General features: G+C 37.6%; 1 protein-coding gene across 2 annotated transcripts; it reads right to left on the bottom strand.

The window, feature by feature from the left end:
• Window positions 1-15,305: 15,305 nt before the first annotated feature.
• Window positions 15,306-22,832, bottom strand: ARL14EP (ARF like GTPase 14 effector protein). 2 transcript variants are annotated; one of them, XM_088525896.1, is made up of 5 exons: window positions 22,729-22,802; window positions 19,151-19,656; window positions 17,991-18,121; window positions 16,345-16,568; window positions 15,306-15,550 (listed from the first exon to the last, which is right to left on the bottom strand). In XM_088525896.1, exons 2-5 carry the CDS (start codon window positions 19,571-19,573, stop codon window positions 15,468-15,470), a joined length of 861 nt encoding a protein of 286 aa, XP_088382022.1. In that variant the 5' UTR covers window positions 19,574-19,656; window positions 22,729-22,802; the 3' UTR covers window positions 15,306-15,467. The 2 variants fall into 2 exon arrangements, with proteins under 2 accessions (XP_088382022.1, XP_088382023.1); XM_088525897.1 differs by lacking the exons at window positions 15,306-15,550; window positions 22,729-22,802 and adding an exon at window positions 22,815-22,832 and having other exon boundaries at window positions 15,886-16,568.
• Window positions 22,833-23,980: the final 1,148 nt, after the last annotated feature.

Here is a 23,980-nt window from a genome sequence, read left to right as displayed (position 1 = left end):
GAAATACTTAAGACAGTAAACTTTATGTTTGGAAAAATTACTTATAGTACTAAGTTTGCATACTGTACTGTTTTCTGCATTCCACATTAGGAGAAGCAGACCTGCAGAATGTGTATTTGCCTATTTTGTTAGAAAGGACTGCATAGCAGTAGATTTTATTTGCAATTAACGATTAACTGATGGAGTCCACTAGTTCAAAATCTATGAAATAATCGGACACAGCAAGATGTTGCATGTTTCTCAAGTCTAAAAAGCCAAAACCCTGCAATACAGAATGGTCTAAGCTTTTCTTATAACCAAATTTTCCTTGCTTTTGCATTCTGCTCAATCACATACTAATCTAAGCAAGTTGCAAAGGTCTCTGAAAAGACAGTAAGCTAACCTGACCTCTTTGTAGAGGCTGAAGTTCTCTTTCAATGCCTGAACACAGAGGCTGAATGAACTACAACCCTTTCTATTCACACAGATCCTGTCTTGACAGGGATATTTGGAGCTCAGCCAACCTGCAAGATTCAACTGGCTCTCCAACCAGCTTCCCCTTCTGATACAAATACATCACACACTATGTAAGAGAGAAGGGGAAGAGAGCTGCAGAAAAGTAACAGAAAACAGCTTACATGGAAGAATCAACACAAAAATGTCAGGTCTTTTCAAACATGCTAGCTAAACCTCAGGCAACACTGAGACCCCAGGATACCAAGTAATGTACTAACACATTCTGATGGTATTTCAGTGGCCTATACAATGTTAGCACATAGACTTCCAACTGTTTCCCTTGTGTGATTAGCATCTTGACCAGAATCTCAGTGGAGACAAAGATGAAGGACCTGACTCAAGAGACCTTTAAAGGTATGGGGAGCAGAAAATCTGCTCTTTTGCAATGGTTGTTTTCACATGCATTGTTATCACCTTTCTGCACCCACACTGACATCAAAATACAAGCCAGTCACTTTTCTTGATGTGGAAAATTCTTTAACAACACAAAAAGCAGCGTTGCCTTTGCCTGGATTTTAACAGGTCTATGAAACTCTAAATAATCTTTGCAGTTCTAGAGGGCATCCTTTCCACTCTGGGACACACTGGTAACACAAAAATCTGAAAAGTTATGAAGATTCTCTGTATGTTCTGGGCTATAAATATAAGGCTTCAGAGTCCAGAGCTGTCATGCAGTTACCAGGTACAAACACTAAAATCACAGTGTTTCTGGGAAATGCCTATGTTAAATTAACAAAAAGCTCAGCTATAAAAATATGGCTGTAATTTACAATTCCCTTTAACACAAGTTTGTTTCTACAGTTGTTGTAAATGAAGTTATTTACAATGATTGTCAAAAGTGGCACGGAAAATTGTAATTATGAATAATAAGGAGGGGTGTAGATGTAAGGAGAGAGGTTCTGTAATATTCATGCTGAAATGCAAGCTTCTCCAACAGTATCCCATCAAGACTATTACTCAGTAACTCTTCATTCTGGCTCAGACACAGTCAGCTGTACATATGTATTTTAACTTTTGCTTATACTGTTTCAGTTGATACTAATTGAGGGTCTAAAAATCTATTGTTCTCAGAAATATGTACTCTCATTTTTTCGCCTTTCATTGGATGAAATGTTTTGCTATATTGATTTTGCTTGCGTTAAAAATTCTTCTTTGGAAAGGAGAGCCTTGGATCTCATATTATTTTAGATCTGAGTTGGCAACTGAGTTAATATCAAAATGACATATACACACAAATCACATTTCCTATGTTACAAATAACTGCAGCAATGCAAATAATTTAATAATTTACAGTATGAGCTTAGTTCCTTTTTCTTTTTATGGAATTTCCACAAGCAGATTGCAATTTCTTCAAATCTATCCATTATCCAAATTCAGTCACCAAATTAAAATGTTTTCCTTCTAGATATCTTACATTTTGCTTCACATATGCAGGACTTGGCATTTGAAACAAATCGCTGGTTGCAACAGCGTAATTAAATCACATTATTTTCAGTTCCTCGGCTAGATCAAACTGTAAAACTTCTGGGAAAAACACAGTCCATGTGGACATAAAATTCAAGTTTCTACAAATATTATTGTCTGTGGCTGAATTTTATCTACATTTATTCAGATTAACAATCCAACTGCTCACATGTTTAGCAAATGATCATTAAAATGGTCAAAGTGCATTCACTCCCTTGATTCTTCATAAAGAAAGAAAATATTTTCTCTTTCCTTTACAAATTTCTAATCTTTTCTGATATACAGTTGTTTCTCCTCCTCACAGGTTCAGCAAAGGCCATTAACCCCAACAAAGGCCCGAGGACTCCTTTTAGACAATTTTGGGGCATTTCTTAGAAGTAAGCCAAAGCCATCAGTAAGGATTTGTGGGCCACAACTAAAACCAACAAAGAGGCAACCCAGACTATCAGAAGTAGAATAAGACATCTTCTCTCAATCCTCCTTCCTCCTGCTTTGTGTTTTCTTTTTGAATTTTTTTCTTAAAAGGACAAGTTAAAAATTACATACAAACTGCTTATAGAAAAATGTTTGAAAGGTATAAAAGAGTTTGTCACTTCTTCCTATTTGATTTTCAACTGAGTCAACTATCTAGATGTTCCTTTGACATTCAGAAATCTTCACCAGCATAGTAAGATAGAACTTCTTCCTACTGCCACTAAAGAGATAGGGTTCCACTATCCCAAAGTCTATTTACAGTATTATTGCAAAACTAAGCAGAAAAACAAATTGATCTGAAACAATCCCCTTAGGTGAATGACTTTTAAGCATAACTGCTCAACCTTGCTTTTTAACCAATGAACTATTTCAATAAATTCTACTTAGAAACTGGGGGGGGGGAGGGGGAAGAAAAATAATTAGAACTACCTTATTGCTATCACAGATCATATTGTAGTAGGAGCTCTGATATCAGGATCTTGAAAAGCTCTGCACAGACAAAAGACAGAGACCAGAAGGAGTCCTCACTACTGATAGCAGCTGAGACAATCACCAAAACTGCATGCAGCTGAATGCAATTTTTTAGCCTTTTTTAAAATCACTATGTGTTACACTGTGAGGTACATTGCCACCACCTGATCAACCCCAGGTAAATGAAAACCACTTTAATTTCACTGTTATCCTTTCTCCTGTATTTTTATTTAAAATAACTCAGAGAAGGAAGTTTAGAGACTTTGCAAATATAAAACATGAGGCTTTTATTTTTTGCCTGGTATTGCCAGCAATGGCAAGGCTTTGCCTAAAATTAGGGTTGTCTTTGCACTCAGAATGCAGAAAGGTGTGGAAACAAATTTGTTCTTTAAGGTTTTGCTGCTGCTAAGTGCCAAGCCTGCATGTTAGGTAAAGAAACTTAGTAGGCAGAAACAGACATCCAGAAGGAATAGATCAAGAAAGCAGGAAGTGAGTAAATCACTCCACAACAGAATCTAGTAATATTTTATACCCAACAAAAGAGATGAATTTCTATCCTCAGTTTTCTTATCTGCCAAAGAGTATGTCTAACAACAAGCATCCCTTCGACTCTTTCATTTCTTCCTTTTCTCTCCATAGTGATGCAACAGCGGTACTGAAGTTCTACCACCTCCTAACTTCACTAATAAAAGTTCTTGTTAGGCCCCCTGAATTTTTTACTTTCTGTGAGGAAGCACCATGACTGCTCCCACCTCTCTCCCCGTTTTGTTAGTAATTCTTGCTGGGGCACAGCTTGCAGTTCCAGCAATTAATGCTATGCTACTGCAACACTATCCCTGCAGCGGGACAAAAACATCAGCTCTGTATGCGTTGTGCGAAGAGGCAGAGCTAGACTAGACTATTTTCTGACTGGCTTTTTTTTTAAAGTCCATCACACACACACACAAAATTCTTTACTGCTACAAGAGGTCTGCCTGTTTGCAAAAAGAATTTGACATGTAGTGTGTACTTTGTTTTCACCTATCCACTTATGGCCATCACCCTTCTCTTGACTGAACTCAAGACTGAACTCAATTTTTTGGGGGGAACCCAGGTGACACTCAGTTATTGGCAGTTATTCCTGGGTGCAGGTGTGGAGTGTTAGAATGTGAGGTCAAATCAAGAGAGGACAAATGAACATGTCTGCGGTTGGACAAGACACTGTCAGGGACAAAGAAGTTAAAATAGATTATTTAATTTACTAGATTTATAATGATTTATTTAGTTAGCTAAAGATTGTTCTGGCCTATGTTGTAGTATAAATTTATTTATCTACTTGTTTGTTTAGTTGGTTAAAGTTTTTTTTCTAGCCTGTGCTGCAGCATTAGAATAAGATCTGTTCCTCTAAAATCTACTTACCTGGGTGCCCTGGCTGATGCTTCCATGCCTCCTCCGCACTGGAGAAAGACAAAAATCCACTGAAATCCTATTGGGGGGTTGAGGCTGAGCCTTGTATGATGGGATATCCCTTACTCACAGCATGTTCTGTGTAACTTGTACTCTTTACTGCTCCAATGAGGATAAGAGCATTTTGCTCTCCAAAAGCTGGAAACACTGTAGTTTGTATGTTTGCACTAATACAGAAGTGGCATCCATGCTAATGAAACATAGTCTGTTTTTTTTTTTTTTTCCTCCTATTCGTCAAATAATGGGTATTTGTGCTCTTCAGTTGACAGGTCTCCACACACACAAAAAAAAAATAGAAAAAAATAGAAAAATGATTTGGTAATAAACAGATTTTTTTTTTTTTTAAAAAAGAAAAGAATCTTGCAATAGCCGTATCAGTTAATAATAATTAAAAAAAAAAAAAAAGCCTCTGGCAAAGCTCAACTAGGAATCCGTTGGTATCTTAATAGATTGATATTCACAATACACCGTTACACCATTGCTAAGAAGTATCTATTGGAATAAATCAAATACTACTTTCAAAAGAGAAGAAAAATAAATACACGAAAATAAATGGTCTTACAGGATAGAACATTGCTAAAGCACAATTAGGAGCAGGAGAGAGATTTGTTTGACAATGCTCTGTTATGGCAATATAACTTTCAGCTGTCTACCAAAGCAATCACTGCATATGATCCAACTGTGTATGAAGCCTGTAGATTATTTTATAAAATAGAGCAAGAATTAAGTGTATGTGCCATCCTGGCAACTGTTGTTCAGGCAGAAGGCCTGCAAGATCTACAATGACAAACAGAGTTTAACAAAAAATAATTGTTATTACTTATGGCATTCATATAGCATATGAGGTGAGCTCCTGCCAAGAACAGTGGATGTACTGCAAATTGCTAAAGCGTAAGCCTTTACTATTTCATCTGAAAAGCAAGACCTGGGTGTGCAACCTTATTTAGTTGCCCTATCTTACAAACGCTGGATAGTCCAGCCACCTATGTCAGGAGGTGTTAGATACCTTTGATGCTCTGCTCCAAGTTGGTCAGGTCCTAACAGCAGCTGCTGGGTCACTAAACATATATGTGATCCAAACTCGACAGAAGACTTCATTCCGTGAAGGATTTCAGCCAATCTTATATTCAATGCCACTAAATGAATACAAGCATTATAACAGTGGTTTTCATTTGTACACTTATTAGAAAATGGTAAACTACTTCTGAAAAAGATCTGCATGCAGTTACTGAATGTTTCTCAGAAGCATATGAGAAAACAGGATCTGTAACAGATATTCTGTCTCTCAAAGAGCATGTTTTTTTTTTTTCCTAAATCTGTTTTGTCTTCTCTCCTACAGTGCTCTCTGCATTTTTTTGGAGACAGAATAGATTTAGAAAGTGGCTGCTAATCGATTTATAGTCTTTATGCTGGACATGACTTTTTATTAAAGAAAGCAGATACTCAATAGTGTTAACTAGTAATAGGAATTGACTTTTCACTAATTGCACAGAACCTGACATTAATACACTTTAATAGAAAATAGGCCTGTGCACTCCAGATCAATCCTGAAGTTTTTCCTGACTACATTACAGTCAAAGGATTCCAACAACAATGTGACTAAACAAGACTACTTATTTATTTATTATTTGTCCAATTATCGAGATAAGGACATATCTTCAGGGAATGAGAGAAACACCTTAACTTAGAAGCTCTCTATTTGTTCCACAGAGATAATTATTTTCTAGTGTCCTATTATAACCCATTTCCCTGTTTTGTGCTTAAAGAAATATTTTTCCTGCCTCAGGCAGAGTAGGGTGATTGAGATGGGGCTGAGAAAACAGCTGTCCTGCAGGCAGAATATATTCTTAATATATTCTCAATTCCTTGAATTAAGACTGATATTAGAAATAAACAGATATTATTATAGGCTTGCCTTACGTCCTAACATTGTTACATTTGTGTCATGAAACAAATTCTCTCTGTAGTCAGCTTCACCTTCTGGTTTCTCTTTAACTGAGCACAAGAAGATTAACAATTGTATTCTATAGAGCATCCTTGCCCTCCTAGGCCCTTTTCTACTACCCCACCTTTTCCTGAACTAGCTGCTTATTTGAAAAGTTCCAGCTTAGACAACAGTAGTCCCTACAAGATGATGTTGCAGGGTTCCCTTTTTGTCAGAATAATAAATAGCCACAAAAGTAATCCTCGAACAGAAAGCTTGGAGTTTGTTAAAAGCTTGTCAACATTATCTCAGGCTTCTTATCTCCCAGGGTCTAAGAAACCTTTAGTTCACAATCTGCAGTTTGCACTTAGTACAGCACAGGAATAGTACAGTGCAGTTACAGTGCTTAGTGCTTAGTACAGTGCAGTTACAAATCCTGTAGGAGAATTTTTCACCTAATCTGTCACTAGTTTTGAACATTTCATATTTATTTTTTTTCATATTATGTATTTTGCATTCAGTTTGCATGTCCTATCAGCCACCTCCTCGTTACAATAATTGAAAACACAGAGAAAATGGAATTAAGGCTTAGTCCTTACACCACTGAAACACTCACAGAGAATAAGAATATGTGTTCTTACAGCAAATAATGGTTTAAAGTGCAGCAAACCGGAGTCCTGGCTTCTTTTGGGCACTACTATCAGGCAGGTAAAGTAGGTAATAATAAATAAATGCTGTTTTACTTTATGCACTTAAATAAAACATATTGGAAAAAAACCTTAGTAATGGTTTATAACACAGAAGCCTTATACCAGCAGGCTGCCATGTAAAAAGGCAGATTTTTGTAGAGTGTAAGTCCATGGATCTTTTTCAAAGTTTGAAGCTAGTGAAAATCTATGTTTTTGCTGAAGAACCCCACCCCTGAAAAGGCGCCACAGGTCTGCCACTGCTTTATCCAACTAAATCTTTAAAAACTTTTAAAAAGGATGGAAATTCCACAGCTTCTCTTTGCAACCTATTCCACTGTTGCACTATCATTCTAGAGGGAAAAAAAAATTTCCTAATGTCCAGTCTGAACCTGCCAAGTATTACTTTGTGGTTGTTGCTCCTTATTATACAGACTGGCTCTATCAAGAAAAGCTTAGTGCCTTTATAGCTTCACCTTTATCACTGTTTTCAAACAGCTTCAGGCAGCTTTTGAAACTCCCCTTAGCTTTCTTGGTGCCCAACTAAACAACAGCCCACTTTCCATCACCATTCCTTATAGTGTTCTAGACACTGGAAATAGAACTGGAAACTGATAAAGGGTGAATTTATGCTGTTATTGATCAGTAATAGCCACCTATAACTGTCTTCTTTTCTTAGTATAGTAGTTTATAAACAAATATGCACTCAACTAGTAGTGCCATTTGGCTGCTTCCAGATATTTACAGATATGCAAAGTAACCTGCCCTGAAAGAGTATATTATTTAGTAAGACAGCACTTAGTGAAAGGGTAACCATTTATGATCATACCCTTGGCTTTGCACTCCTAGCAATTATCCTTTAGTTGCGTTACTCTGTTTATAATGGAGCTGTAATTGGAGAAAAAAAAAACAATTTGACATTCTCTGATGCTTACTCTGGCATATATTATTTGTTTTTTACTCAAATACAAAATTTCTTTTTAATGCTATCCAAAGAATGGGGAAAAATGAAGCAAAATTGGAATGTCAGTAGCAATTTCTGACATGCAAGAGGCATCATCAACTAGTGCTGGCTCGCAGACAAAGGTTTTCAATTAAGTTTAAAAGAGAAAAACAAATTGTGAAACTGGCAGAGTTGGAGGAAAGGGAGGATTTAAGATGGACAAGAGCTATAGTTCCAATCCTTAGGGAGAACTGTCTCTTTCACTGTTGCAATTGTGTGATGAATGAACCTTTCATTGAAGTAGGAGATGCAGAACAATATTTTCCAACATTACATTTAGGTATTGGACTCATTGTAGCCATGCCCTACAGTGGAGAACACGCACTTGGGTAGAAAAGCATCATTGCATCTTCCTTGTCAGCTTCTCTCAGGAGGATTTAAACAAATCTACTCTAATTCACGGCAACTCATACGAATTAATTTGCGCCTTGAATTTCTGACAGGTGAGCTCCCTCTAGTTTGACTAGATAAAACTGCGTACAAGGACCAGATGAAAAACACACATACAAACAGCTTTACCAAGATTTGAAATAAGCAGAAACTACCTGATGGTGTGCAGGATCTGAATAAGCCTTAGGCCATCTGGGGCATTGCTCAACTTAAAATTAAATCAATTACAACCACAAAGTTAATGATTTAGTTTCTACCATTTTGGAGAAATTTTTTACAGGAGAAAAGTATTACTTAAAAATAAGGATTTCCTTATGTACTCAATCGGTATATGAGGAAATACGTAGCTCAGTATATTATTTCGCATTTGGACAGAGATACGCAGTTCAGATGGGGGTGCATGTGTGTAAAACTGAATGTTGTGTTCACTCGCATCTGGAGAAGAAGTTGTAGACATTTTCTGAATCACATTGCAGTGATTCCTACAATTAATTTCTTTTGTCAGTGGCCCTGCAGTTTGCTTTACTCCAAAGCAGATCTAGCCCCATGTTTTACCTTAAAGAATCAGCAATTTATAGACAAGAAATTAACACAGGGGAGTCATAAAGCAGAGACCGTTGGCACAGTCAAAACCCCAGCATAACAGTAGAAAGAAAACTTTCTCTTGAGAAAAATAAAATTCCAAGTTTGCCTACAATTACAACCAGCTTGCATTAGTGTCAATTAATTACTTAGCTTTCTACCTCGCTTTACTGGGACCATATCCAGCACAAATGACAGGAGAAGTAATCTATTCTGTCTTCCCATGTTCTGTTGTATTGTCCCTGTCTCCAAATCTGATTTTGAACTGCAATGGGAGGCCCAGATATTTAAGGCCAGATTCAGGCATCTGGCACTCAACTTCTAATGATTTTACAGAGACTTAATGCTTCTGAGCGACTGGTCTTCAGGGACCAGTCCTGCAGACTCGTTTTATTAGGAGTTCCCAGTAACAGAATATTTTATTTTAGCTGTATATTGATGGTTGCTTAGTAGCCACCTTCCACTGGGGCTAAGAGGCTCATTTTCATCAGATCATTGGTGCAATTTTTACTGATTTGTCATTACAAAAGCATGTATGACAGCTGAAGGTGAACAGTGTCTTTGTGGGAACAGTGTCATCAGCTTCAGCACTTCATCAAGTCAGATTTGCCATTTACACTTGTGCAGAACTGACCTATTAGCCTGGATTGCTTACCCACATGTTGTTTTGCTTAAGTCAAAAGGACTTAATATGAATGCACTGCTATGAGAAAACAACTTGCTAATGTCAATACAGAAAAAACTGTGAGACAAACTTGCCAGAACAGTAGAGCTAAGACTTGGGGGTTTACCTAAGTAGTGATCTAAGAAGTCTTTACAACCTGGGAGTTTGTCTTGAGATTAGGCATACTAGGCAAAGTATCTGGCAGACTAACTCTACTTTTTTTCTTTTCTTAAGAGATTGAGTTGAAACTCCCAGATCGGCAAAGAAAACAAATGAAAACCAGACTGAAATATAATCACTGATTAACAATATAACTACTATTAAAATGAGCTGGTCGTCAAGCAAAAGGTCATAGCAACAATGAAAATAGAAGGATTTAGCTTGTCTGTCTAGAAACTGTTAGAGAACTATGAGGTTATAAAACAAAAAGGGTTTTTATTTGGGACTTTGACCTTTGAGAGCATATTTTGACACTTAGCTCCACTTGTTTAGGTAGTTTGTGAGGCCCGACAGTCTGTGAATTGAGTAGAAACATTGAATTCCCAGCAATTTCTCTTCTAGAATTTTTGAGGTTGTGATAATGCTAATAAGTGGCTAACTTGGGATGTTTAGCTGATGCTTGTTGCAACTGTTCTTATATTTTTCAATAAGCAAATTAATGTCTGCTTCATGCTGTTTGTTTGGTGGCTGATATGAAGGATTTAAAGTGGGCACAGCTATTACGCAAAGAAGGCAAGAACAAATAAGCAAGGAGAAAATTACACAAGGAGAAAAACTGCACATTTTTTTTTTCTGCTGGTTCAATGTGCAGCCTAGGACTCTGCACAAACAGTAAATCCCTCCCATTGTTTACTTCCAGTAGCTTATTGTAGGTAGTGCTGTTGCTTATGGGTGACTTGTATTCCATGTTGTTTTTAATGCTGTGCTAATGTATGCTCTAAACACTGGAACAGAGGAGAACGCCAGAGTACAAGTGTTTGTTCTGGAAAATGAATGAGTGCAACCCTTTAGTGGTGTACTGCACACTAACAGCAGCAAGTGTGGATGTCAGAAAGCCTTCATTTCACTAAGGACTGCAGGACTCTGTTCTGAATGGGCTTCTTTTACACTACTTAGCACTGAATTCCTATGGCTGGAGTTTTAAGATCAAATTATCATAGTGAGAAGTGTAAACTGTAAATTCATTTATGAGGACTTGTATTCATACACACCTGGTATATGTAGAAAAGGTATATGTAGAAAAAGATATTTAGGAAAACCAAAAAGCAAATCTAGTCCTTCTGTTTTTAAAATGATAATCTTGTATTTGAATCTGTTCTCTTGCACCCTCATTGACCTGAATAATGCATCTCTGGTCTTGGACACGATTCCTGAATCTGTCCTACAATGAAATCCGCTCTGCTGAAGTGAATGCAGATGCACCCCCTACAAAGTGCACCAAAAAAAAAGTTAAGTGATCAGGTTTGTAGTAAACTGATGCCCTCTGCTGGGCAAAATGTAAACCTGGGTATTCTGAAATCAATAATCACTTTCAAACAAAACTCCTGGAAGAATTAACTGGGCAATTTAAGAACTTTAATAATGATTCTAGCAAGGTCAATTATAGCTCTGTTTCTGTCACCTAAAATATGACAGATTGCACACAACTGCCCCACCTCAGCGTAGCCGAGGGTGTTCAGCATATGCTCATGTGCAGTTGTCCGCTGGTTCTTTAAGAGTATTTATAGGATCCATATTATAAAAAGGATCCATATTTAAAAAAGGATCCATAGGATCCATATTTTAAAAAATAGGGGAAAATAGTCCTGCCTTAACTGTATTTTTCTTTTTCCCCTTAAAGGCTTTTAGTCTGACCTTTGGATCTATTAAATCTTGCTTTTTGTGCAAGCTTGTCCACTCACATGACCACTCAAAATTAAGTGGAATTTCCCCATATTAGTCTGAGTGTTGAGAGCCAAACTGATTAAAAGAAACCTAAACTCATTTGTGTCTCTGAGTAACATTATAATGTGTACCTGCCACTTTGTTAGTTATGACAGAATCCATATGGGAAAGACCTGCCAACCTCTATAAGCTTTCTATATGCCATTATATTTTCCTTTAATGTTTCTGTTGGAAGTAACCACTAGAAAAGAAATTCATTTTTTCTTGCAGAGTACTAGAGTTCTTTCATGTACATTCGGGAGCATAAATTCAAATTATGCCAAGGACTTACAGACCATTCGGAAGTCTTCAACTTAGGCTTGTTAGAATACTTGAGCCCACTCAAGTAGAAATACTTTGTTTTTCCAGTGAAGTATGGCTCTTGAGAAAGTTAGCTGAGAGGCACACTCTCATTTTGCTCATCTCCTATACTTGGCTTTATTCAGAAACTTATTTATTGAACCTGAAAGTCAAGCAGTCAAAAAAGTGAAAACTGAAGATGTATCTAGAACAACCTAAGTATTAAACTAAACCTTTAAGAACATTATTAATTTTTACAATGATTAATACAAAAGAGAATTACATTCTCTACTCAATGAAGTCACATTTTTTAAGAGACCAGTCTTCTGTTCTTAGTTGGCTGTCATCATTAATTTCCCCTTCACCACCTTTCCGAAAGATAAATGCCTTTCAGGAGCGTAGATACTTAAGGGGTCAATAAAATGCCTTCTCCAAGTTAATTACCTGAATCAAAGTTATTATATACAAGTTACTGTAAATGAACATGCAGATTGCTTTTTGAGCTTTGACAAAGAACATCCCAGATAATACTTCATCACAGTCTGAAACCTTCAAATCCACCAAAAATGGGGCACACCATATCTTAGATATGGCTGCAAGGTTCTGATGTAAACCTCATTATGCCAATAGGATGATTTCTGCTGGTTTTAGATGATGTTAAATTTGACTCTATTTTAAATAGTTGCGTTTTTCTGTGCAAGAAATCAAAACTGTATTTAAAACTATTTACATCACGTATCAGGAGTCTGTTTAAACAACTCAATTGCTTCATGAGGTAGATATTATCCACAAAATTACTTTATTGTCATTGATTTCCTTCTTTTCAATATGTAAAGTTTAAGACATTAATTTTTGCAATTAATATCAGCAGGCAAAAATTTTAACACAGTAAATGCAGTATCTACAGTTGGCTTTTCTCTTTGATCTACACACACTTTAAAGTGATTGTAGCTACTTTGTAACCTTTAGTGTATGGGAAACTTTCATTTGGCTATATTCAAAAGAAAAACTTAACAGGCCTAATTGTAGAATAATCCAAAAAGACTGGGGACTATGTACATACAATATGCAGTTACTTTTGGATTGCAATAGAAGACTTAATAGTGAGAAGATTGTGTGGCATTTAACTTCATATAAATGCATGGTTATATTTCATAGCTGTGAACATTTAAAACCTTGCAGGATAGTAAAGTTTGCCTTGAAAAAATCTAATCTTTTAATTGGAAAATGGATGAGTAAGACATGGAAGTGTTTAAAAGCGCATTATGGGTTCCAAGCACCCTAAAGCTTAGACACTTATTTTGGTCACATTGTGTATGCAAAGTTAAAGTTTATTTCAGTAGAAAAATAAAAGATGGTGTGGGAAACGATCTAGTTTAGCTTATTTTTTAAAACTCGAAAGACCCAAACTATAGCAGGCACTGAGAAAATGTCATTGTACATTCCTGTTACTCTAAACATAAATATGGCTACACTGGATACCAATATCGTAAACTGGCTATTAATCTGACTTTTTGGGCAACAAATTTATTGGGTAGCAATCTTGCCTGGACACTGCCACCTTTAACAGTACATATACCTAAAAAGATACATTTATGTGGCAATTGGATGAACTAAAATCTGTGGCCCTCTCGTTTAGGGATATAATCAGTGCCATAACTGTCTACATGTCAGATTTCTTTTTCATTCTGTGTGAAAGAAAGATGCCTAATTTAATCATTACCATTATTAATCTTTCTTTCAGCAATCTAGAACTTTAGATTAAAAACCTGCTCTTGACTGAGGTACTTAAACAGAAATGGTATTCCTAAAAGGATGCACTATGGAACTAACTTGTTTGGTGTGATTCCATTTTTATTAGCCAGAATGGTTATGTGGCTTTGCTCTCAGTTTTTCCAGGGAAGGATTCTTTTCCTAAAATACTAGCCTTTCATTCTTTATCGACCATTTACCTCCCATTCTCTCAATGGTTTGAGTAGCAAACTTAATATTGATTAGATTGTTGCAAGACAAATGTGAAGGAAATGTGAACTTGGCAATACTTATCCGCAGTCACTATTGCAAGCTAGGGAAAATAAGGGGCACTGGACAGCAATAATCCTGATTTCTATTTTTCCCAGCCACTACCACCCTTGCTACATTTCTGGCACTTACAAGAATGTTCCTGACAGTACTACTGCTCTGTGATGTAAGACGGATGTTCTTTCCTTTTCTCCAGCTTTAACAGATTAGGCACTTAGTTCCAGAGACTGCACCAAAATTTCCAACATATAGAGGATAAAACCTGAAAAGAAGACACCAGATCTCACTTGAGTAAGTTTAGAGAAACTGGGTTTGCGTGACCATTGCAAGCACAAACCACCTAATTAAAGTTATTTATTTCTGCTCTTCTTTTTTCACTGGGATGAAGTGAAATACTTCAGATTACTATAACTAGATTTCTAATAGCTGAGGAAACTTAAGGTGTTCAAGTCTTGCTAGTAGTATTTCTTAAGTTAAGAAATAGGACAGCTAAAGTTCTGTCCTATCTGTTTCATACATAGCTAACAGATCCGAACAACCATCACCAAAAAATCCTGCTACGCCTTATGCAGCTTTTACAGCATTCAATAGTATCCAGTACTTAAAGCAAGTTTTCAAACAGTATTCCTGCACATCTTTTTTGAGAACATCTTGAGTGATTTATTTGCTGAAGTCATTAATACTGAATTTGCAAACCAAAACACTGAATATATTCATTTATTAGAGATTTACTGGATATATAGCAGTACAAGACTACTTCTGCGCTCTAGAAAATATAAACTACTTTCCTTTTAGTGAAGTATTTAAGCATTTACTGAATCCAAAGTCTAACTCTAGGCTTTAGTGAGAAGTTATATTCAATAAAAATTAGAAGCCTGTTATGTTTATTAAACATTGGGTATTGCTTATACTGAATTAGTGCAGCTTTCTACTCTTCACTCTAACACAGATAGATAGATATCTATTTCTTTTTTTCATCTAATTTAAAAAGTTGCCCAAGAGCTGAAACAGTCCCAAACCGGGAAAAAACACACCAATTGCTAATTGATGTGTTAAGATTAACACTCAGTAACCAACATAATGCAATGCATTAAATGTAATTTTTATGTAGAAAACATCATGGCTAGCAAACTTTGTTTCTAACAAATAGAACAGCTATTACTCATTTGTGATGTTGCCATCTGAAAAAATGTAAACAGCATGCTGCTGTCCAAAAACAAAAGCACATGATAAATCCTGTGATAAATGTGTCTGGAATTCAGGGCTAGTGAGGCACATGCTGGAAGAAGAGCCCCTGTTGTGATGAAAAGACTGATTATTTTCCAAGAAGATCTAACAAATGTACTATGAGTTTAAGCTGATGCTTATACTTCACTAGGACCAGCAGATGTCAGTACAACTCAAAGCATAACTTCATGTTTCAGAAATGTGACCTCCTTCACATCATTTACCAGGAAAAGAAAATAGCAAGATTATTCAGCTTTACCAAGCTGAAGACTCCAGAAGGCGATAGTTAACAGCATCCTTAAATATGATTCAAGATTACATGTAGACTTTAGACAAAAACAAAAATGCCAGGAAATAACAATCTTCTGAGGATTAATATTAAATCAACTAAAAATTTCAACTGTTTTTTGTACCAGTCTTTATAGCCTTAGCTTGGGAACAGACACTTGAATTCCCTTCAGCTGAATGGAAACCCTTACCTTAAAAACAAGCAAAAAGAAAGAGGACAGAAATGTTGACATGCCGGTCCAATTACCAGTTACACATATATTATTTTGTATTATGCAGAATCTAGCTAAACACAGTACCATAATGACATGCTTAAATATTTTTCAATGCTTTGACAATTGTGCTTTTTCAGTTGCTTTGACAATGCAAATAAGCATTACAGTGAGATTTGAATTCCTTTGGTAGCTCGATCCTAAATCTCAGTAACTTGGACATGTGAACTAAATACCTCTGAATTTAGTTAGTAATATATATTACATTTATCATATGTAGCTGGCATAATCTATAGAAAATACAGCATTCACTATTAATACTGGAGAAAACTTTATTAATACTGTATGTAATTTTACTGAAAATTTACAACAGAGAAGTGCATTTCGCAAATAAAACAATCAAAACCAGGAGATCCTGAAAAAGAGAAGGATAAATAAGGGATGCATAGAGATCGTACACTCCACACAAGTGTATGAAATGGCGTTAGTGGCCAAGAAGGTCACATAAGAATTTACCATCTTATATTTAATAATGCAGTTCAGTGAGAACCTTCCCATATGACTAAACAAGACTGACTACAAGGCAGAATGAGGGGTGACAACATATCAATATGATACCAAATATTAACATAATGATGTTGAAAATATCAAAATGAGGGCATTGATCATATGGATCATGATAAATTCCAATGGCTTCAAGCTCTAAGTGATAAATGCACTATGTTTAATCATACATGGAATATATGAACTAAGTAATGCATATATACACTAACCCACATGCTTATTGCGAATGATTTCTCCTCCTTCTATCTCAATTTGTTCATAAAGCCACTTGCGGTCACAGCGACATTCAGCTCCACACTTGTTGGAGCCACACTTGGGGCAAGCATAGAAGCATCCCAGGCAATCTTCATCAAGACAATCACAGAGGTCCATTCCACTGTAAAGGAGAAGTCCCTGGCTATCATAGACTTTACTCTTAGCTGGTATAACTTGCCTGCATAATGAAAAACAACAGTTATTTCCATGTTAAAAATCCATCTATTTTGATATGAAGATGTTAATAATAGACAGAATTTTGCTTTTTTTAGGTGTTAAAAGCAACACAACTGATCTAAAAAATGTACACACGTTACTATTTGCAAAAAACATTCCCTCTCTTTAACTGTACCTACACTATTGCAGTGCTTTGGAACTCACTTCAAGAATAGGAATGTTTTAGAGCTTCTTTAACACTACAATCATTTATTCAATCATTTTTCAATATTATTCTTAGTTACGAAGTAAATTTAACTCTACATTACCTTTCAGGTGATGTAAGAATCTGCTTTTACTTTCATTGCTTTTACATGTATAGTTGCAATTCAAAGGAGGCAATGTAGAATCCTTTAGGGTGCACACAATAATTAAAATATATTCTTTATGCTTTACTCACTAGTCATCTGTTACAGCTCTGTTAAGCTACAGAATCAGTGAAAAAGTTGGAAGGAACCTCTGGAAGTAGTCTTGTCTGACCCTGTATTTAAAGTCTGGCCAAGCTAGATTAGGTGGTTTAGGTCAAGTTCTGAATAGCTCGCAGGTCAGAGGTTTCATATCTTTGACTCAGTGTCTGACTACTGCATCCTGGAAAAAGTCTTTTCCCGAAATCTTACCAAAATTTCCCTGGTTAGAACTTGTGTCCAAATTGGCTAGAAGGAAAAAATGGAAGGAAAGTAGCTTTGTGAGCAGCTCAGGTAGTGCTGTCTGGTTTCTGTCTTGTAAGGTTAACTTCAGGTGGACAGCAGAAACATTTTTCTTGCATTACTTTATATAAAGTTATAGGACGAGTTACACCTGAGACTTCTGTTACTCTCAAATTTGGGTAACATCAAGACTTAATTGGAAAATGACACAGAACTCAGATCTATCTGTCAGATGCCTGATTTTGAAGTCAGGCGCATGAGAAGTTTTAACTTGCCATCCAGGAGAGCCCAGCATGTCAGACAACAATTCACTAAATTTATTTTAAAAAACGTAAGGTTCGCCCTAACTTAAATGCTTTTTCACCTGAGCTTACCAAAACTGATTATAGCTCTACTTTGACCTTTCTCTATTCAAGTCTAAATATTTTATTTTCAGTTTACATATAAATTCATAGTTTCATCTATAGTCTGTGTAGCATTGCCATGTCTGGTCCTACAAATACTTTTTCTTATTTGATTGAAATACAGATTGTATTTTGTTTTACCTTCTTTTGTTTACTTCAATAATGTGAGTAATAGCAGCAGTTTAGTTAAACTATTCCTGACTGAAAAAACACAAAACCATACAAGCAACCTATCTTCCTTGCAGAAAATGTTAGTCTTTTAGGGACACTGATTATCAAGGCTACTCCATTTTGAAATGAAAGATAGTAACATAAATACTGGAAACAGCCCACCTGTCTGAATTAAACAAAGTGTTTTTTGTCTGCAGCCTTCTTTTTTCTCTTTTACTGGTCTCTGGAGTGAACTCGGTCTGTCGTCCCGGATTAGCAAACTGCAGAGACTTCAAAGCCTTAGCTGTACGCCCCTGAACAGAAACAGAAAATCTCATTTGAATATGAACACCAACCTACATCACAAGAAAATGGCCTGTCAAGCTAGGCTTTTAAAACAATTTAGGTAAATTGTTGGTCTCAACTCTGAACTGAATTTCCTAGCAGGAATGATTTAAGTCCAAAAACCAATGGTACAAGCTTTACCGTAGCAGTTGTAATGAATGCATGCTTTCAAATTTCAGCTTCATATGCTATGAGTCTGTAAAGCATGCTGACATGTCATCTGAAAAATTCATGTGACTGCCTGGGCTGAAATTGTAGCTGCTTCTAGGTTGCAGTTTTGTTGTGCTACAGAGCATATATGTACAAGCTTCTGTGATTTTGATTGCCCATTCTTCTGCTGTTTATCTGCATACATCTTGAACAAAACTTCCAACAATGTACAAACCGTATTCCAGACTCTGTTCTTAAAGAATCTTCCTCCCACGCCAGTTCATTACTGCCCTTGAACAAAGGCCATGGCCTTCACAGCTCAGACACCACAGCAGAGTACATTTAATTCACCTTAGTGCAGGTTTTCTTGGCAATGAACTGTTAGGGACACTATTTTTAAACCAAAGAGACCAACACAGTGTATCTCTGCATCCTCAGAAGCAATCTTTGCAGTGTCCAAGTTTAAGCGCACAAGCTTGTCTTTTGCTAGACGTGAAAAACAGGTTTAATACACGGTAGCAGTTTGCTATTTATATAAACTTAGGGTAAATTGCCCTAGAACAGACACTTGAATTAAAAATATAGTAATAGTTTTTTAGGAAGGAGGATTTTTTTAATTTAAAAAGTTCAGTGTCTTCTCAAAGTACAGGCACACAATCAACTGAAGAGTCTTCAAAATGAAGGCTTAAATATAGTGAGCATTTAAATAGAGACATTTAAAAGGTTCCACTCTCATATTTCTATTAGAAAATTCTTCTTAAAAAAATTTTTACATAGAACTTGAATGAAGCCCAACTCCAACAGCTTACAGAATTCAGAGGTAGTAAAAAACAGGCCCATATACCTACATCTGAATCAAGTTTTCTTCTTTGGCGATCTTCAGATTCAACATCCACGCTTCCATTTATTATCTGCATACACTTGGGACAAAGCTTCCAGCCTGGTACAAACTGTCTTCCAAACTTGGCACTTAGAAAAGTTGCATCATCTAAATCAATTGCACGTAAGTTTTTTTTTGATAGTTTTCTGTGAATATTAAAGGGATCACAGCACGATTTTTGCAAGTCTTCAAATCTTTCAATGTATATTTTTGCATGATGGAAGCAAATTGTATTGTTTTCTGAAAGGGTCATTCCAGTCCTAAGCTGAAGTAACAGTAGGTCAGATGAAGATATATCTTGCTTAGTCTTCAAACCAGTGTGACGGGTATAGTAGGTCTTATGACACTCATTGGTAACTTGAAGCTGAATCCCAACTGAGCAAGGATCCATTTTACTTGCTCAAAGCAATTTAGTCCACTTATTTTTGCTAAAATAACTCTATGTAGTCTTTAGTAGCTTCTATGAAGATCACCCTAAAAAAAACATTAACATGAATAAGATTTGTGCTGAAAACCTTTATCGGCAAGCTTGGTAAAATTTAATTAGCTTTTAAAACAGTTTCAAGAAGTTACAATATACTACAGCCTCCTAGTCCAGAATAAAAACATATTAAATTTAATTCTAGAAATTAAAAATGCACCTTATACTCCTTTGAAAGGATAATTTTAAGCTGTAGTATGTACCAACTTAAAAGTATTCATGCCAGTATTAGTACTACTTTCTCAAAAGTAATCTGGAAAACAGGGTGTGAGTTGGATGAATTGTTTGGACAGCAGTCTACTGGGGTCATCAACTTCTGGAAGGGCTCCTCTCTCTTGGCATGTGAGGCAAATCACTATCCCAGATAGTTAAGGAAGGTGACAAAGAAAGCCCAGGAGGCGGCTATGGCTAGCTAAACAATTTATCCATCTTGTTTCCAAGTAGCTCTTCAGTAAGGAAGTAGATAAAATTAGGTTGCATAGATTGTCTAATGGTGGTACTATTTTACATCCAACAGCTTTTCCATGTGCTCTTTCCCACTATTCTTCCTGGGAAGAAAGAATATACCATGAAAGAATACAACATGAACCTTTTCAAGAAACATCTGCCCACGATATACACAAAGATTAGTAGTTCTCGACATGTGCAGATGTTCTGGTAACACAGTCTTAGGCAGGCAGCTCTCAACAACAGATTGCTATGTCTATCTGATGTAAATGCTAAGCAGTCATTTAAACATTGCCAAACAGTGGTTTCATACCCATGCTAAAGCTTGCTGCAAACCTAGCGATGGCCCTAAAACATCATACTCGAGCCCATCTTTGTTATTTTTATGACAACAAAGAAATGTCTACTAGGAAAAATTAAAGATTTCATTTGCTTTCCAAAACACTTGAGAACCCTATCCTAAATGAACATAATCTGGGCTCTTAAAAGTTAATCTACAAACTACTCTAAGAAAATCAGACAAAATAAAATGCACAGCCATTCATGCTAACCATTGGACAGCGTAACATGACTTTTTAATCAATACAAATATCATCCAGTATGTGTCATGGAAAAATTCTGGAATGCCATTTTCAATAAAATAAAGCAAATAGCACTACCCAGTCTAATGACATGATGTTGAAATGTGCAGATCTATTCTACACACAGAAAAATGAATACAGCAGCTTTAGGGCAAAATCTTAACACAGAATAATGAGAAGTTAATAGGCCTTTAAGACACTCTGCAAAGCCATTAATTGGAGCATTTTTGCATGAGAAATCACTTTTACTGTAATGCTTTAGTTTTCCTGAACTAAATGCATGTATTTGAAGTAATTACATAACACACTTCCCTATATTAAATTGTACATACATCAGTTTTGTACATACAGTAGTTAAAAGGTCTTGCATAGAACATAATACTGTGTATTGATATAACTATTCCAAGTATAAATGATACACTGGGCTATACTCAAGACTGGCAGCCTTGTTTAAGGTATAAAATTATATTTGAATCACAAAAGAACTGAATATTAATGAACAAATATCTAGACATCTTGTCTGAGCTTATCATTAAATATAAACTTTTAGATTCTTAAGTATTCATAGAAGCAATAAGAGTGCTAGATGTGGAGGCCATGATGTTCTAAGCACTCAAGCTGCAAATACAGAGGGTGTATTTCATTTTGAAAATAAAGCAAATATAGTTCCCGCTCCTGCAAGTTATTTGGAAATTGAAAAAGTGGTATGCTAGCATTTCTAAGGAAAAAAAACTAATGCTGCATTTCAAAGACTACAGGTCTAATCATCAATTACTAGGTTATCTGAACTCTTAACTAAAATTTTAGTAATCTAAGTCAGTTAAAGATACTTCTTGTGTTCTGCACAGCTCTTCTGATCTATGTGAATAACAAAGATGACAGAAACCTGTAGCAGGGCTAAAATATTATTGTCATTAAGAATATCTGCTGCATATAAGTCTATGCCGTTTACCAGTAAGTGTCTATTTAAGTAGAAGAGTACACCTTACTAGTTACAACCTCTGTAACTTTATCAAAATTCTAATTCTAAAATAACATATTGTGTAAAAACTTGGTGCCAAAAACTGTTGTTTCTTCACTTTTTAAAATTCATTTTAATTCAAACCCCATCTATTTCTACATTGTTGAACCTGTTCATATTTTATGAATGAAAACTGTTTTCCACTCTAGGCCCTAAGTAAACTCGTCTGGCTTTCTAAGATAACTGAAGACAATTGTATATTGCACTTTCGACAGTGACAAGGCAGTAAAGTCTTTAAAATAAGTTACTTTGTGCTTATTCCTAAATAAAGTATTAGCTATTTTAATGTTGGTCTTCATAAGTTAACTTTCTAATACCTGTTTATTTCTAATACATGTTCTTCTGTTTACCTACACAGGTAAACAAATACCTTTTCATTCTGCATTAGGTACATTTAAACCTAAAATTACCAGTCCGCTGAGGCGACGTCTGCGACGGCGCCGCCAACGGCCGCCTCGCGCCTCTCCCCCAGCCCCTCCTCTCAGGGCTAACGGCCGCCCCGCGCCGCCAACGGCCGCCTCGCGCCTCTCCCCCAGCCCCTCCTCTCAGGGCTAACGGCCGCCCCGCGCCGCCAACGGCCGCCTCGCGCCTCTCCCCCAGCCCCTCCTCTCAGGGCTAACGGCCGCCCCGCGCCGCCTCCTCCGCCCCCCACCCACCCAACGGCCGCCACGCGGCGCCCTCCAACCAACGGCCGTCTCGCCCCGCCCCTCACCGCCAACAGTCGCCTCTGCCCCCCAACCAACGGCCGTCTCGCCCCTCCCCTCACCACCAACGGCTGCCTCGCGCCCCCCCTCCTCTCCCCTCCCCGCCCCAACGGCCGCCTCTGTCCTCCGTCCCCAACGCCGCCAACGGTCGCCTCACATCACTCTCCCACACACACTCCCGTCCCAAAACACGAGCAGTCACCCCTGCCGCCTCCACGTGGGTCCCACTGGTCTAGACCTGCCCTCCCTCTGCCCCCATAGCCATAGGGCAATCCTCATAGCCGGGGGCTTTTCTCCGCCTTCGGCACCCACCTTGCACGCTCTTCCAACCGTGACAGCGCCGCCGCCAGTGGCAGCCATTAACCGCAGCCCTCCCGTCCTCCTGACCACCAGCCCACCATAGAGCGGCAGCCTAGACAGGCACTTCCGCCTCGGAGAGGAAAAAGGAAGTAACAAGGCTGCTCCCTCAGGAGGCGGGAAGGGATCACGTGATCCAAAGCGTAGCTGGGGGGACGTGCGGCGCATGCGCCCTTGCTCACGCGAGTCGCCGGTGGGCGGGGCGTGCAGCGCATGCGCTGCTGCTTGTGGCGGGAAGGTGTGGAGGGTGTCGCGCTTGCCAGGCGCCTGGTGGGGTGGTTGTTTCCCCATCTGTCGCTAACGGTCGCTGTCGCGACAGCCCTAGGCCGTGATAGCAATGGTTCGCTTGTGCAGGGGCTGCTGGGCAGGTAAAGAGCGGGAGAAACGTAGTGACTTCTGCCTGGTGCTGTCGGGAAAAGGTGTTGCTGTCTCTGGGGTGGCTGCCCCTGATCTGAGCAGGCGTTTTGCAGCCAGTGGTGTCACGTCTTGGCCTGGTGAATGCATTCAGGAAGGAATTTCCACAGGGGATGCTCAGCTCTCAGACCAAAATGCTTGAAGGCCCTTGTTTTGTGTGGCTGTGGTACTTTGAGGGCAGGGTTTAGTCTGTAGTATGTAAGAACTAGCACAGGTTGTGCCACCTTCCAGAGAGATTTAAAGTGGAATTTGAAGCTGTGCACCTGTTATCTTCCCCGGCAAAGTGGGGAGAGCAGAGAGGAGTGGCCCCTGAGAAGGATACTTAGGTGTGATGGGGCAGTGGCAGGGTGCTGGGGGTGCATCGTTTTGCAAATACGGCTAATGCTGTTTAATGAGGAATTCCCCAATTACTGCATCAGGAAAGTCTGGGGGAGTTGTAGGGATTTTAGTCATGAGGCTTTCTCTCAGAAGTGTTTTTTACTTTCCTTTTAAATTTTAGAGTATCTTTAGGATAATGGATCATTCCAGGGAAATGGTACGAAATTTTGACTGTTACTCATTCGTTGTTCAGATGAGTAGCTGCAAAGAACCCTACTTGTTATTTCAGCTTGTGGAGCAATGAATAGATAGGTGATAAATAGAACATGGGTATCCTAATATGTGCCTTAAATTTATAATACTGATACTAAAAATAGTATAATTTATTTTCAAATTATAATGGTGTTTGTGATGTTTAAAGAAAGCTTTAAGTTACTAGTTAGGCCTATAGTAATTCTTAATTAGCTTATGCTTT

Source organism: Tinamus guttatus, unplaced genomic scaffold (genome assembly GCF_059628265.1).
Source record: "Tinamus guttatus ecotype Peru unplaced genomic scaffold, ASM5962826v1 Tinamus_guttatus_pri_ptg000240l, whole genome shotgun sequence".
In the NCBI taxonomy this organism is placed as follows: domain Eukaryota; kingdom Metazoa; phylum Chordata; class Aves; order Tinamiformes; family Tinamidae; genus Tinamus; species Tinamus guttatus.
The sequence above is the reverse complement of the archived record's forward strand: the minus strand, read 5'-3'. Positions and strand labels throughout refer to the sequence as shown.

What these genes read in the sequence shown, in the direction of transcription:
- ARL14EP (XM_088525896.1), bottom strand. Translation starts at nt 19,573, where the DNA reads ATGGATCCTTGCTCAGTTGGGATTCAGCTTCAAGTTACCAATGAGTGT. An exon ending in ACTTTGTTTAATTCAGACAG is followed by an intron (nt 16,569 to 17,990) that starts GTGGGCTGTTTC and finishes TTCATTATGCAG; the next exon opens with GCAAGTTATACCAGCTAAGA. An exon ending in CATTCGCAATAAGCATGTGG is followed by an intron (nt 15,551 to 16,344) that starts GTTAGTGTATAT and finishes CTTGTTTTTAAG; the next exon opens with GTAAGGGTTTCCATTCAGCT.